This window comes from Leptonychotes weddellii, chromosome 11 (assembly GCF_054177405.1).
Source record: "Leptonychotes weddellii isolate Sample4059 chromosome 11, ASM5417740v2, whole genome shotgun sequence".
Taxonomy (NCBI): domain Eukaryota; kingdom Metazoa; phylum Chordata; class Mammalia; order Carnivora; family Phocidae; genus Leptonychotes; species Leptonychotes weddellii.
The window spans coordinates 8791057-8805537 of record NC_138379.1 but is presented as its reverse complement, the minus strand read 5'-3'; the positions used below and the strand labels follow the sequence as shown (position 1 = coordinate 8805537).

Below are 14481 nucleotides of genomic sequence, written 5' to 3'. Positions count from 1 at the left end.
GCAGCGGGTAGGGGAGTCGGTACACAGAGGCTTTCCTGCAGCGGGCTCCCTTCTTCCCAGGGCCTGGGGACGGCCCCTGCCCCAGTCTGATGGCTGCTCGAACAGGAAGCAGGGTGACAGCTGTGCAAAGAGCAGCTGGAGGGCAGGAGGAGCAGAGGGGTGCAGGGGCCCGCCGGCTCCCAGTTCTGTTCAAGCCACGGAAGAACCAATTCCTTCGACTCTCCTAATCCACACCAGTGCCACTGTATCCGTCCCCAAACAAACCGCCGCCCGGAAGCCGGGAGGCTCTGCTGGGCATCTTGTCTCATGCAGGCACCAGCTGGATCCCCAAGGGTCCTTGGGTCGGGGAGAGCCCCGGCAGATGCGCTGCCTGGATGGACCAAGCAGAGGCACAGGCAGCACGAGCTGCCAGCCGGGCCCACGAGCCGCTTGCACGGGCATGGGAAGCTGGCATGGCAAGGCCTCTTCTGTTGGGGTGCCCCTCCTAGGGACAGCACTCCCGTCTGCCCTGGAAGCCTGGGCTGGGGTCTCAGCTGGAGAGCTAGGAAACTCGGAGGGACCTGCTTGCCTTCAGAATCCCCACATCTTGCCAATGAGCTGGGCCTTGCATCTTGCCCTTCCCCTTCCTCCTCCTTTCTCCTCTCCCAGGCTTAGTGCTGGTCTCTTGCTCCATGAAAAGTGCTCCCAGGGAAGACCTGGGCGATGGGAATAATCCCCAGAGCCTGGAAGGAAGGTCATGTTAGGCCGGGGGAGGCGAGTGATATCAGGGACAAAAGCCCAGGTCTGCTCTGGGCTCAGAGTGAGTGCCGATGGCCAGAGTGATGCCGGGGGTGGGGGGGGGGGGTGCCCTGGGCAGGGCCCCTACCTGTGGGGCGGGGCAGCATGGGATGGCGGGGGGATGAGGAATGGCTACAGTTAGATACCCATGGTGTGCGGTTACTTCTCAGGCCTGTACACTTGAAAGAAGCCTCTGATTGACAAAGAACCTTTTCTAAAGCTTTGGGGGGAACATCTGAGGTTTGTCCTCAGGGGATGGGTCATTCTGGGAGCTGGAGGACAGGTGGCTGGAGAAGGTCAGAGAGGCAGAGGACAGTGCTGATGGCAGGAACGGTGAGAGGGAGGGAGGAAGTGCGGGGCAGGAAGGTGAGCCGAGTTGGGTTACAGGGAAGAGGTGATCTGGAGGCTCGGAGGCAGGGCCAGAGCCCAGGTTTGGGAGGGGGGAGGCTAGCAGGGAGGCCAGGAGCAGCCTGGGACTAGCGGGAAGAGGAGGAGGACCAGGCGGCCTCAGGTCTCAATGGCATTGTCCAGTGTCCCCACTGACATTTGGGGGAGGGACCTTCTCCGAGCCCCGGGAGGCACCGAAGGGGGAGGAGCCGGGGTCCTCAGAGGGGTGGCCCAGATAAGAATCCTTCCATGGGGGGCTGCAGGCACGAAGCCTCGAGCCACAGCAGGCTGGGGAGGGGTGGGCCGAGTCTGCTCGGCACCCTGCCGCGGAGATGGAGGGCCAGGAGCCGGGGGCAGGGCCAGCCGCTCCCAAGGAGATGAGGGGAGAGAGGCTGGGTCGGGAGGTGGGGGCCGGCCCGCTCAAGGGGGGGACTTACAGGAAGGATTTCATGTCCAAGCCTCGGTTTCGAATCTGCCCCACCACGTGGTCCCAGCTGCCCGGGTTGGAGCGGCTGCGGCCGCCGGCCGCCCGGTACTTGGAGCTGGCCGAGGCGCCCTGCCGAACCTGGCCCCGGCCGTGGGCCCGGGGGTTGGGGCCCGGCGCCGAGGCCGCGTGGGCCTGCAGCTGGCCCAGGCTCTGGCTGGTGGTGGGCTGGCTGGGCTGCCGGCCCCGCTGCTGCTGGCTCAGCGGCTGCTGCAGGCTCTGCTGCCGCATCAGGGTGCGGGGTCGCTGGCATCTCGGCTCTCCCGTGGAGCTGGGGATAGACTCAAGGGTAGTGGCCGTGGACAGGGTGGAGTCCTCGAAACTTGGGGCGGGTGGAGGAGAGGAGAGAAAGGAGAAGCAGGTGAAGGGATCACAGTGGAGGAAAAAGAAGCCGAGGGTCAGGACTGGGAGGCCCCAGTGCAGGGCGCGCTCTGCCGGACCTCGCCGGGCCTCCATCCCTGCTGTCACCGCTGTGCTGTAGCTGCCACCACCTCACCCAGGAGGCCACCGAACCCCGCGCCCGCCCTGAGCCCCCCCCCCCACCCCGCCCCTGCCGGCCCTGCCCAGCCCACCCTCTGGCCTTGGCTCGCCTGACGCTCCAACGCCTCCTGTCTGAGCCGTGGGAGCTGTGGAGGCTGCGTGGTGAAGGCGTCCCCGGGGCCCTGGGCCTGGCATGCCCAACGGCAGGGGGTGGAGGGAGCTGCTCCGCCCCCTCCCGCGGTCTCGCTGGGGGACCCCAGGAAAGTCTGCCTCTGTGCCCGAAGTACGACCGGCCTTTGGAGACCCGAGGAAATCCAGGCCAGCGCAGAGCTGGCCTAGTAACGTGTGGCGGGTCAGGGAAAGCCGGCGGTTCTCAGGCTTGGGCCACGGAGGCTGGGGACTGTCCTCGGACACCCTCTGTCCTCGGGCCTCTGCCTTGTGGCCAGGGCTGCCCCAGGATTCAGGCTCTGGAGCAGACCTTTGCCCTCCTTCCAGGGTCCCTTGTTTCTGAGGTGCAGTGTCCATTCCTGATTTCTTGGGAGTGACTCGCAGTCAGGGGAGGGGACCTGGGAAAGGAGCAGATGAGGTGGGAGCCCTAGGAACCACTTGTCTGGTCACACTGCCCCAATTCTGATGGAAAACAGGATGGCTATACGTTTGCAAGAGGGCGCCTCCTAGCAGGCCCACAGGCACCCCTGAAAAATGCTGGTAAGGGGGCAGGGACGGACAGGAAGCAGGACGTGGCTGATCAGAGGCAGTATGAGGTCAGAGGGACCCAGGTTCAAGCCCCAGCTCTGCTGCTTCCGAACCGCAGGACTTTGGAAAAGTGAGTCCACCCCTCAGTTTCTTCATCTGAGTGTCTTCGTAAAACCCCGGGCGAAAAATCATCCCTGAGCTGCCTCTGTCCCAGGGTTGCCATGAGGACCTAATGAGGTCGGGCCCTGGGACACGTGTTCAGCTAACGCTCCCCATGCCAGTGGTACCTGTAAATGTCTCAGGAGACGGAGGTAGGAAGAGTCAGAGACCCCTGGCTTCCCCCAGGCAACCTGCCTGTTTCGTTCTCCTGGCCAGAGACATCAGCACATCCCATAGGCAGGGCCAGAGCCTCAGAGGTCCCAACCTCCTCTTCTGTCCCCTCCCTCCGTCTCCCGATCCAGTGGTCGAGGGCAGGGGTTGGCAAACTATGGCCTATGGACCAAATCTGGTCCACCACCTGTCTTTGTAAATAAAGTCTTACTGGAACAAACTAACTTACATCCTGTCTATGGCTGTGACAGGCTTGAGTTGGCATAAAAGAGACTATGTGACTCGCAGAGCCTAAGCATTTCCTATCTGGCCCTTTACAGAGAAAGCTTGCCAACTCCTGGTCTAGGACCACAGGGCAGCCAGGTACCCCCTGGGGCTGCCTGCGGGAGGGGCCCCGGGGCCCTTGGAGCCGCTTTCACCACTGCAACCAGACCTCAGCTTTGCTCCCTCCCGAGCCTACCATGGGAACTAAAGGACAACAGTTAAGCTGCCCCTGTGGGCTAGAGAGGGAGAAAGAAAGAAAAAGAGTGAGAGCAAAAGAGGGAGAGAAAGTCAGAGAATAGTAAAGAGAGAATATGAGAGAGAGAGAGAGAACAAGAAATAGAGAAGAGAGAGAGAGAGAGGCAAAACATGGCTTTAGCTGGGAGCTGGGGTCCTGGAGGAGGCAGCAGCCTTGCCTAGCTCAGGTCTGGAGCCTGGGCTACCACCAGGGACAGGCCCAGGCCTGGCTGGCCAGCCAGGTAAGCCCACAGCTCCCTAGGGGCAGGCCGAAGCAGGGGAGGACGACAGTTGGACGGCCTCCTCCTCCTCCTTGCTGACCTCATTTTGGTTTCCTATCACATCCAAAATTAGTCCAATTTACAACCTCTCGGTCACAGGAAACTAAAATTGGTGCCTCCACGCCTGGAGTCAGTGAATGGCATGGAGCCTTCAGCCAGCCTGGAGTCTGTGGCCAGAGCAGCCTGGGGAGGGCGGGGTGCTGGGCCTGGCTCTCTGAGGGGGTGTGGGGCTTCCCTCCGACACCTTCCTGAGGCTCGACGTCAGGGGAGAAATGGGCCTGTGTGCCTTCAGGCCAACAAGCAATAAGGTCTCAGCACAGTGGCCCTCAGTGGTCCCAAAGGCAGGAATCACAGGCCTTCTAAAGAGAACCGGGGGCGGGGTGGGGTGCTGAATGAAGGCAACAGGACAGCCCCCACCTAAGAAGGGGTCAGGGCTGCCGGTTTTCTAAGTGAGAGGCTGTCCCTTAGCTGGGAATGAGGCAGTTCTAATAGCTGAAAATGGAACCTATGTCCCAGTGGGTGAGAATGGTCATAGTTCGAAGGATTTAGAGCCTGGAAGGGCTCAGCTGTGGGGACATGGAAGTTTCTAAAAGCCAAGTTGAGAATAAGGCAGCCCCATGGTGGGGGAGGAGAGAATATACTTTCTGCTGTGAACAGGGACCAGCCGTATGTCCATGGCCCAAGAGAGGGACTGTCTTGTTTGGCAAGCTCAGAGAGCTTTTAAAAGGGAAACGGCTCTTCTGTCTGACGTCCAGACCACCCTGGTCAGAAAAGAGAAGCTAGCTGGGGGGCTCAACAACCCAACCGCCAAGAACACACTACCCACCAGCTGCCAGTGGGACAGCTTGCTGCCCAAGACTGGGACAGCCCATGGGGATGGCTGAAATGAGGACGGACCCATGGGGACAGCCCAGCTGCTCATGGTGGGCCTGCAGGATAGACGGGGAAATGGTGCAAGCAAGAGTGGGACAAGCCGATGGAGGCGCCAGATGGTCAAAAATGGAATGGCTCAGCCTCTGGGTCTAGAGCCGTCTGCTGGCTGTAAGAGGGAAGGCCCGGTGGCAGATGAGTGGCATCAAACGCAGGCTGAGAGTGGGCCAGCTCCCCGGGGATGGGATGGTCCCATGGCTGAACAACCACGGGTGGCCCACAGAGGGATGACCTGACGGCTGGGATGGGGCGGCCAGTCAAAGAGGATGGGATGACCTGACGATTGAAATGAAGCTGCCTCGGGGGTAGAGAATGGAATGGCTTGGTCACCGGCAAGGAAAGAGACTGATGTGGGGGGGCGGGTGGGGGGCACAGCCGAGGCTGGGATGCGACACCGACACCGTATGGCTGTTAGTTGTGCCCGATGGCAAGGAGGATGCGCGTCTCATGAAGGGATGAGATGAGCCAGGGGCCGAGGACGGCGCCTCTGGGCGCGGCAGTGGGCGTGCCGGGGGGGTCCCGCTGTGCCCCCCCGGCGGGGGCCGACCCGAGCTCGCGGCTCCGGCGGCCACAGGGCCATGACTCACTTGGACAAGTTGAGCTTCCCTGCGGCCAGGTGGCTCTGCACCGTCCGCCAGCGGCCTCTCCCCGCCTTGCCACCGCTGCCCGGCTCGCTGGGGGCAGCCCCGCCGCTTCTCGAGGTGTCCTCTCTGGGTGGCGGCACCAGCGCTGGCTTCTCCCCCGGCCGGCCTTCCCGCCCCACCGCCAGCCCCGCCGCGGCGGCCACCTTGGCGCCCGACAGGAGGGTACCACTGAAGGCACGTGGGAGGCGGCCGGGCCAGAGGGGCGCCGGGGGTGGCGGTGGCGGGGGAGGGCGGGCCACGGTGGGGGTCGGGGTGGGAGGGGGAGAAAAACAATGACAGATAAAAGGAAGAAAGAGACAGTGAGAGAGGAGGAGAGAGACAGACGGACAAGAGACAGACAGAGAGAGAGAGAGAGACATCAGCACTGCAAGTGGGTTAACAGCAGAGCCTGCAGAGAGGAGAGAGGGGGCCGGGCGGGCTGGGGTCGGAGAACAACGCACCACGACAACGGAGGGGCGGCCCCTCCCCACCGCCTGGGGCGGGGGCGGCGGGGATGGGGGCAGGGCAGCCACCTCCAACTCTATCCCACAGGACAACGAAGGGTTAACGGCGGAGGAAGAGCGGGCTGTCCAGGCCAGGAGGCCCCAAGGCAGGGAGAAAGAGAAAGCCGTGTTAGTCAGAGTTCATCACCACCATCACCGACCACCGCCACCACGACCACCGACCACCGACCACCGACCACCACCACCGAGCAGCCAGGGCAGCAGCACACAGCGGGGAGGAGAAAGCGAGCCACGCCGAGAGGGAGGGACCGAACGGGCAACCCCATCCTGACTGCACAGAGCGGGGGGACCCGCTGGGGGGCCGGGCGTGGCTGCGGAGGGGGCGCTCCTGCTCGGCTGGCCCTGGGGGACGGGACTGGAGAGGGGCGGGCAGGTGAGGGGAGGCAGGAGGGGTTGCTCGTCTCCATGGTCGGCCTGCCCATGGGTGCACCGGTGGGGAAGTCCAGGGCGGACAGGAGCAGGAGGGGAAGTGAGGGCCAGGAGGGGAAGGAGGGCGTGCGCGGATACTCGGTACATAGGATCAAACCAGGTAAAGTCACTCACTTGAGGGACAGTCGTGGGTCGCCATAAGGGGCGTAGGGTGAAATGTTTAGAATAAACTCCTTGGGAGGATAGGAACTCCATTTCTGCTGCACTGTGCTCTCATTGTTATTCCAAAAGTCTCTGTCTAGATCGCTGGAGGGGCAGAGAGAGAGGGGAGAAAACAGGGAGATACAAGAAGAAACAAGAACCGCAAGTCCTGCGGGGGCAGAGGAGACGGGGCCCCGGGGCTGCGCACACAGAGAGCCGAGAGGGCCAGGGTCTGCTCCTGCGGGAGGAAGAGAGGCGGCAGCTGCGCCCCGAGCGAGCGAGTGCACGCGCACGTACACACACACACACACACACACACACACACACACGCATGCACTCACACCCTCGAGGGCCGGGAGAAGCCACGCAGAAAGGAGGCGAGCTGCAGGTGGGCACGCTGGAGCCTCGAGCCTGGGAAGCTGGTGGGAGAGAGAAAGATGATGAGAGGGAGCAGGGGAGAGAGGGGGCTGGGAACAGGCCTGGGGGAGGCTGGCGTGGGGAGTGGGAGAAAGACAGGGTGCTGGTTTCTGGCTGGAAAGAGCTGAAAGGTAGATCAGACCCTGCTGCCAACTTGTCCGGGGGCCCACCGCTCCTGACCTCAGTCTCCCTGCCTGCCAAACCAGAAGATTGGCTGTAACCGCTGCGCTGTCAGCTCTCCCACAGTGGAGACCCAAGGTTCCCCCCTCTTCCATCCACCTCCACTGAGCCACTCCTGGGGCAGGCCCAGCTCCCTGCCCATCTTTCTCCTCTTCCTGTTGGCCTGAGGTTGCCCCAGCCTCCTCTGCTCTCTGCCCTCCTGGGACACAGCCTTTGTGTGAGCTTGGTGGGATCTCAGCTGAGCTGAAGACATTCTCCACTCATTGCAGATGTGGTGACTCGGTGGCCCCCCCAGAAAAGAGAAGGGTGTCCAGGCCTCTGACCTTGCTGAGGGCGTGATCAGAGTCACCCGGAGCCCTTCAGGTCCAATGTTTTGGGGCGTGTGGAGGGAGCCTGCCCTTCTCCGTGGGGGTTGATGGGCAGACTCAGCCCCAGGGCCCTTGACACATACCTGACCTACCAGCCAGGGTAGCCTCTCCCTGTGCCCCTGATCCTTCCCAAGGTGGAGCTGCTAGGTCTGGAAGGGACCCTCTGCCCCAGTCTTCCCACCCCCTTCTGCTCTGAGACAAGTCATACCAATGAAGCAGATAGGCTGGAAGCACAGAGAATGTGGGGACTTCCTCTGGGGGCAGGCTGCAGAAGCCTCAGACAAGGGGCTCCATCAGCTTGTCAGGCTCCTGGGGCCCCGAGGAGCAGGCCGGGGAGCATAGGGAGAGGAAAGGCAGAAGAAACAGGCCAAAGGAACATTCTAGAAGGGAGCCATGCCTGAGCCCTCAGAAACGCATCTAGGGGAAGGGTCTCTAGGGGTTCTGGGGGTGGGCCTGGCCTGTGCTGTGGCCGTGCCACTGCTCAAGGCCAAGGCGAGGGCCCTGTTGTGGGGGAGGCCACATGGGGAGGCACACCCCCTGAAGATGGAGCAAACGTGTTCTCGGGGCACCTGCTTCTCTCCTCCCGCCCCGACCCCACACCAGAGCTTGACCTTGACCTTGGCTCTTAGCCTCAGACTTGGGAACAAAGGAGAGAAGCTGGGCGGCCACCACAGGCCCAGAGAAGATGGTGGTCCTGGCCCAAGGGGGTGTGGACAGCGTCTGTCTGTCCAGAGCAGAGTGCACCTCAGAAATGTCTCACAGGACTCCGTACACAGGGTTCGAAGCCAGAGTCCTGAGCCAGTTTGTGAGTGGCACAGTGGAGGCTGAGACGGGAGAGGCAGGACAGGCCTCAGCACTGGGAGGCCCCTCCCCGGGGAGGCTCCCTCAACAGAAGACCCTGTTCCTGCCAGAGACATCCTTTGGTCCCCCTCCTCCAGTGTAACAGAGAGAAGGAACCAGTTGGAAGGCCTCCCTCCCCTTGGCCCCCCTCCAGATCTCCAAAATCAATTGTCATCCAATCCTAGGTCCTGGAGAGAAAGAGCCACCAGGGTCATCACTGCCAGGCTGGTCTCCCACCCTCTGTTCCAAGGAGCTCCAGGGGCCCTCATGTTGTGTGTTGCAGTACTGAAAAAGACCATCTTTAATTTCAAAAGTTTGGGAAACACAGGTTCCTTTACTGCAGGACTTCTCAGAACCTCTAATGGGTCAATGAATACCTGTATCTCCAAGAGGGAGATAGAGTGTGCAGTGTTTCCCAAACTTAGTTGGCCATGAAACCCATGAAACCTCAGTGATTCATGGAATAACTATTCATCATTTACACAGTTTGGGAAGCACTGCTAAAGAATGCAACTTCCCAGCATCCTTGACAAAAGATCCCTTCAGAGGAGGTCCTAAGCCCATGTGGAGATTGTGCGATGGGTAAGCCCTGCTTCCTGCCACTTGACTGGCTTTGGGCCCTGGCAAGAGATAAAGGCCTAGGAACCTAGGGGCCTGTAGACTGGAACGGTGACTCCCTTCCCCTGAGGCAGAGGCTCTGACAGCTCAGCGGGGTGCGAGGGGGCAGCGACTGCAGGGCTATAGAGAAGAGGGGATAGCCACTGTTGCCCTCACTTTGTCTTAGAGAGCATTCGTGGGTGCTGTCCCAGGCTGCAGAGCCTGCTGCCCCCCGTGCTGCCTGCCTTCCCCCCTTGCTGGGCATCCCATCCCCTCTCACGGGCCCCTTCCACGACTATCCAGAACATACACATCCCCAGGTTATGGTCATTTGGCAGAGACGGGGCCCCCGGCCCAGCTGCAAACTGGGTTAGGGGCCCGGTCTGGAGGTGACATAGGTGCTGGGCTGGGCCCCACGTGGTCCCTCCCTGCCTTCAGAAAGCCTGGGGCCTGGGCTCTGCATCAGCCCCTGAGACCTGCCAGCTCTCGGCTTTGAAGACCGGAGAGTGTGCAACCAAACGCAGCTTCAAAGGCTCCCTGAGGCCTCTTCCCGAACCTCCTCCCACCCCCAACCTCGGCAGGCCCACCCCTCCACTTGCCCACCACCCCCACAAGGCACACACTGGAAGCTTCTGTAAAGACCCTAAACAGGGTTAGAGCAAGAGATGAAAACAGGGGAGGAGCAGGGAGGGAGCCCTCAGGAGCAGGGGAGAGGGAGAAGGGAGAACAGGAACAAGAAGAAGGGAGGACGGACTAGGCTGTGGGAAGGGGGGCAGAAGGGAAGGTGTGGGGCAGAGATGGTGCGGGCCTTGAGTTAAAGGAAGGAAGTGAGGGTCAGGGAAGGCTGGGGTGGCTCCCCTTCAGGCAAAGCCCCTTGCTGGCAGGCTCGGCCCTGGCCAGGCTAAGACGGAGGGGCACCCAGCCCCACCTCAGGCTGATGGCCTCCCAGCGAAGGCCTGGGTTCAGCAGAGAGGAGCCCTCCAGAGAGAACCCTCATTCCCAGAGCCTCCAGCCAGGTGGGGTGGTTGGTGCGGGGGGCTGCCCTGGGTATGTCCCAGCGACCATCTGCCGTGGGCTGGCCAAGGTGGTCTGCGGAAGGCAAACCCGCCTCCTTGAAGGGGGATCTCAGAGCACAAGCAGGAAGCCTGGGTGGGGCAGAGGCAGCAGGACAGGCCGTGGGGACCAGAAGTGACAGGGAAGGGAAGAGTCCCCATTGCTCTGCTTCCCAAGTGGCCCAACACTGAGGTCTGCCCACCTTCCAAGTCACCCTCAGGACACTGGTGAGGTCTTAGAGAAGAGCCTGAGCCCCCTGAGAGAGGGGATCCCAGCCGGGGCTGGAGGGGGGCCCTCGGATATGCAGGGGAGCTAGGAGGGTGCTGGAGATGGTGTGTGATATGAGGGTAGATGGAGGAACCAGCAACCAGGGTTGAGGGAGGAGGCAGACAGAGCTGGAAGTGACAGTTGCCAGAAAAGGGGGGAGCTGGGGTCCTTGGAACATGGTGAGGGTCTGGGGGGGCGGGGCATGGGCAGAAAAGCTGGAGCCTGGGAGCTACCCTGAGGCACTAGGAGTGTGCGGGCACGGGGCAGGGAGAGAGAATGGTGCCAACGTGTGAGGGTGTGTGGCCAGCTCTGGGGAGGGGGGAGGCTCCTCCCACTGGGGCTGCCTGTTGCTCCCGCCCCAAACTGGAAGCCTGGCACCTACTTGATGGTCTTCTTCTCGTTGCGCCCACGCCCTGAGTCTGGCGTGCCCACAGTCTCCAGGGAGTTCTTGTAGCGTTTGCCCTGTGGAGATAGCACCAGGGTCACTCTGGGCAAACAGCACTGCGCCCTCCCTGCCTCCCCAGCACGGGCCTGGGGAGGGGAGCAGGCTGGGACCCAGCCTTGGCCACAAGGTCCGGGGGCCCACGTGTGAAGGTGTCACCACCTCACGTGGGGGGCCAGCCCCACTGCTATCTGTTCACTGGCTAGTAGCTCCTTGGCCCCATAAGACTCGAGGACCACTGCCGCCCCTCAGAGGGTACCCCTGACCCCCAGGGATGGGGCCCCTCCCGGCTGCCTGTCTCCTGGGGCTCTGGCCCGGCTCCCAGAAACACATCTCCCTCTGCCACGGACAGACGGCTCTCAGGCGCCTGGCCACGTCACACTGGCCACGTCACCACCCCCAGATGGTGGGGGTGGCATCCTGCAGGGGCAAGGTTGGCAGTGGCCAGTGACGTGAATGGCGGGGGCAGGGAGAGGGCCCTGTGCCCAGTCCGGCCCAGGACCGTGTCCAGCGTCGTCTGGGGGCTCCCTGGGGTCCTCCTGCCTTGGGCAGTGAGGCAGGGCAGGGCCTGAGCACTCTTCTTTACAGGAAGGCAGTCTTAGGAAGAGAGGCTGCCCACTGGCACCCCAGAGTTCCTCACACCAGCATGAGCGGGGAAAGGGCACGGCAGGCCGGGCGGGGGCTCCAGGTCCCCTGGCCAGAGGAAGGGCCGTGGCTGCAGTGGGGACCGGGCCTGCCGCTGGGAAGGTGAGCACCATTCACCTTCTCGTTTGGGTTTCTAAATTTAGCTCATGCAGAGCCGGGCACCATTAACATTCCTGGCTGCCACGGAGCGAGCTCACGCGCACCCACGGGCCACGGGCCTGGGCCAGGCAGCGCGCGTGCGCACACACACACACCCTGACGCGAGCACACACATTTCCCCAACATCCCATCCTGTGCTCCCACACCACAGCACAGCAGCCAATGATTCCACCCTCCCTGAAACAAAGTAAGAGCCGCACAGCCGTGTCCCCGACACTCCCACCAGTGGCAACCCCTTCCAGGGCACAGGAGCCGCCCACGGAGGGAGCCCGGCAGCGGTGAAGCGGCCCCCCAGAATGCTGTGGGTGGAGGGGCAGAGTCCTCACTCCACCTCCGGCGCCCCCAGGTCTCAGGGATGCCAGCAACGCCGGACCCTCCCCGTGTCACCCTGGTCAAGTCCCTTGTCCTCTCTGACCTTCTTTTCCTCCTTTCCAAAAAGGGGTGCTGTCATCGGATGGGCCCCAGGTCCCTCATCCTTCTAGGCTCTCGTCACAGATATGTCTAGCTCTCTCCTGACTTACTTCAGGCCCCTCAACCCCCGAGGGAACGCAGCCCGAAAGGGCAGGGACTGTCTGGTCTCTAGGTACCCAGCAGTTCTCAGAATGGATAGCATGGGAGTGCCCCCCTAGTGCCTCTTCCCACCAGGGTCTCAGCCCCGGGGTTTTGCCTCCGAGCCAAAACTTTAAGAATGAAAAAAAACCAGAGCTGTTGGATCCTCCGAGTCCACAAAAGCTGCCCTCTCTCAGCTTCAGCTCTGCTCTCCCCCATCATTACCCAGAAGTTCAAATCCCCAATAATGCCCAGTCCGGACTGGGAAGATCAGGGCCTGGAGCTGCCCCACGCTGGCCGAGGGCCCTTCTCTGGGCAGGACACAGGGAGGGCCACCCCCACCAGCTCCCCCCAAACTCCCCCTACTTCAGGCAGTGTGGGGCAGAGAGGACCTGCTGAGGGCCCCCCAACCCCACCTCTCAACCCCTCTCCTCTTTCTCCCTAGTCTTGGCAGGAGAACTTGGCCTAGGCAGCACTTTCTTCTAAGGTGGGTCAGCTGCCCCTTCCCCAAGGCCAGGTATGGCTGGGTGGGCTGTCCAGGGCCTGCCCCTCTTCCTTCCACAGCTCAGGGAAACTTCCCCTCTGGCTACAATGATCACTCTGCAGCAGGAGCTGCAGGGCTGGGGTGGGGGGGTGTGGACAGGAGCCAGGGCAGGACTTGACTCAGGGCTGGGGGGGGCAGGGTGAAGTTAAGGGGGCAACGACAGGAAACCCAGGCAGAGTCCAGGAGACACTGGGCGGCTCAAAGGGAACCCAATACCACCAGCCTGCTTCTCAGGGAAGGGGTTGGCCAGGCTGATCTGGAAAAAGCCAGCTGGAGATTAAGGAAGTTATTAATGTTTGGAAATGGGATCTGGGCTGTCAGGGTATCACATCACTGCTGCTGAGGGGACAGGCAGGCAAGGAGAGCCCAGGAACTGTGCAAGGGGCATGTGAAAGCCCCTCCCGGAAAGCACAGAGACAGCCCAGGCAGAAAGCCCCCCAGCTCCTCCGATGTGGGGGGCAGGGGAAGAGTTGTGGGAGGGTTGGGGGGCTGGGCAGCTCAGGGGAGAAAGTCGCAGGGGATAGACCAACCAACTGTGGCTGGGACCCCTGGGAAGTTTCTGGCTGGAGGCTGGGAGGAGGGGCTGGGGCCAGGGGCCGTGCCTCCCGCACTGGTGGGGGGAGGGGGGTCCCCCGCCTGCTACAAAAGCTGTCATCTGTGAACACTGGTCCCCAAGTGAGTGGGGTGAGGGGGAGGCTCTCACCACAACACACACACACACACACACACACACACACACACACACACTGCGGCACTTACCAGGAGAGGCCAGGACAGTGGGGATGAAGCAAGTGTCAGCTCACTCAGGTGGAGATCTGATGAGATGAAGCACATCCCACCATGCAGGGGTGAACAGACACACACGCACTGCACCAATACCCTCAGAGTTGGCACACTCAGCACACAGACCCCCACTCAAGGTCACCAGCAGCGCCTGCTCATACACCTTCCTCGGCCTTCAAATGCGGACTTGAATACAGACAGCCGAACAGACCCTGCAACTAGACGCACAGGGCTACGGTGCGTGTGTGCTCAGCCCCTCCCACGGCCTCTGAGGACACTCGCACACACAGGCACGTGGCCAAGCCCCCTCCTCCACCTCCTCTGAAATTCCGAGACAAACGCAGACACTGGGGATCCAGGAACAATGCAGGGCGGCCAGCCCGGCTGGCTCCACGCACCTGCACGCCCAGAGAGGGGCCCAGGTTACCCATGCACTCACACTCGGGGCACATGGGGCCGAGTTGGCCTTCTCCATGGCTCCTCCCCAGGGAAGAAGCTCCCTGAAGCTGAATGTCCCAGGATGGAGAGCCATGTTCTCCATTCGTGAGTCTGCCTCTCCTGAAGGAGACATGCTGGGTTATCTGCCCCTTCTCTTCCATAGGATTGCAGCTTGAAGCCCCCAGCTACATGGTGCGCACGACCATGACCCTCCCCCCTCGTCCTTAAGGCCCCTCCGTGTCAGGGCAGGGAGAGAATGGGGGTTCCAGATGTGCCACCTGGCCCCCACTCCCACCGTTCTCAATCTAGGGGTTGGAGGTGTCTGTCAGGGACGCTTCTTCACCTAATCCCAGGAAAGGCCCAACATCTGGGACACCTCTGGGTCCACCTCTGGGGGTGCCCCACTGCAGCCCCCAAAGTCCCCACTGCACTTCTGGGCTGGGGCAGCAGGACTGGGGGTGGGGGGATGGGGAGAAACGGGGTGGTGGTCTAGCCTTGCAGCCGGCCCCTCAGCCCCTCTCGGGGAGCTGCGGGCTGCGGGCGGGGTAGACCCCTCAGCCCGGCTTCCCCTCCCGGGCCTTCGGGTGATGAATGTCCCTCCTGATGGTCTCGTTACTTA

The 14481-nt window shown here is 62.2% G+C and overlaps 1 protein-coding gene across 5 annotated transcripts in view; it reads right to left on the bottom strand.

The window, feature by feature from the left end:
* SYT7 (synaptotagmin 7) overlaps window positions 1–14481 on the bottom strand; it is a 62110-nt gene that overhangs the window by 22485 nt on the left and 25144 nt on the right. The window contains exons 3-6 of one of the 5 annotated variants that reach the window (XM_081798009.1): window positions 10685–10764; window positions 6554–6685; window positions 5451–5675; window positions 1602–1970 (exon numbers count right to left, since the gene is read on the bottom strand). In XM_081798009.1, coding sequence (XP_081654135.1) covers window positions 1602–1970; window positions 5451–5675; window positions 6554–6685; window positions 10685–10764 — 806 coding nt within the window. The remainder of the gene's footprint in view (window positions 1–1601; window positions 1971–5450; window positions 5676–6553; window positions 6686–10684; window positions 10765–14481) is intronic. The other 4 variants (XM_081798010.1, XM_081798011.1, XM_081798012.1 and 1 more) reach the window with 4 other exon arrangements.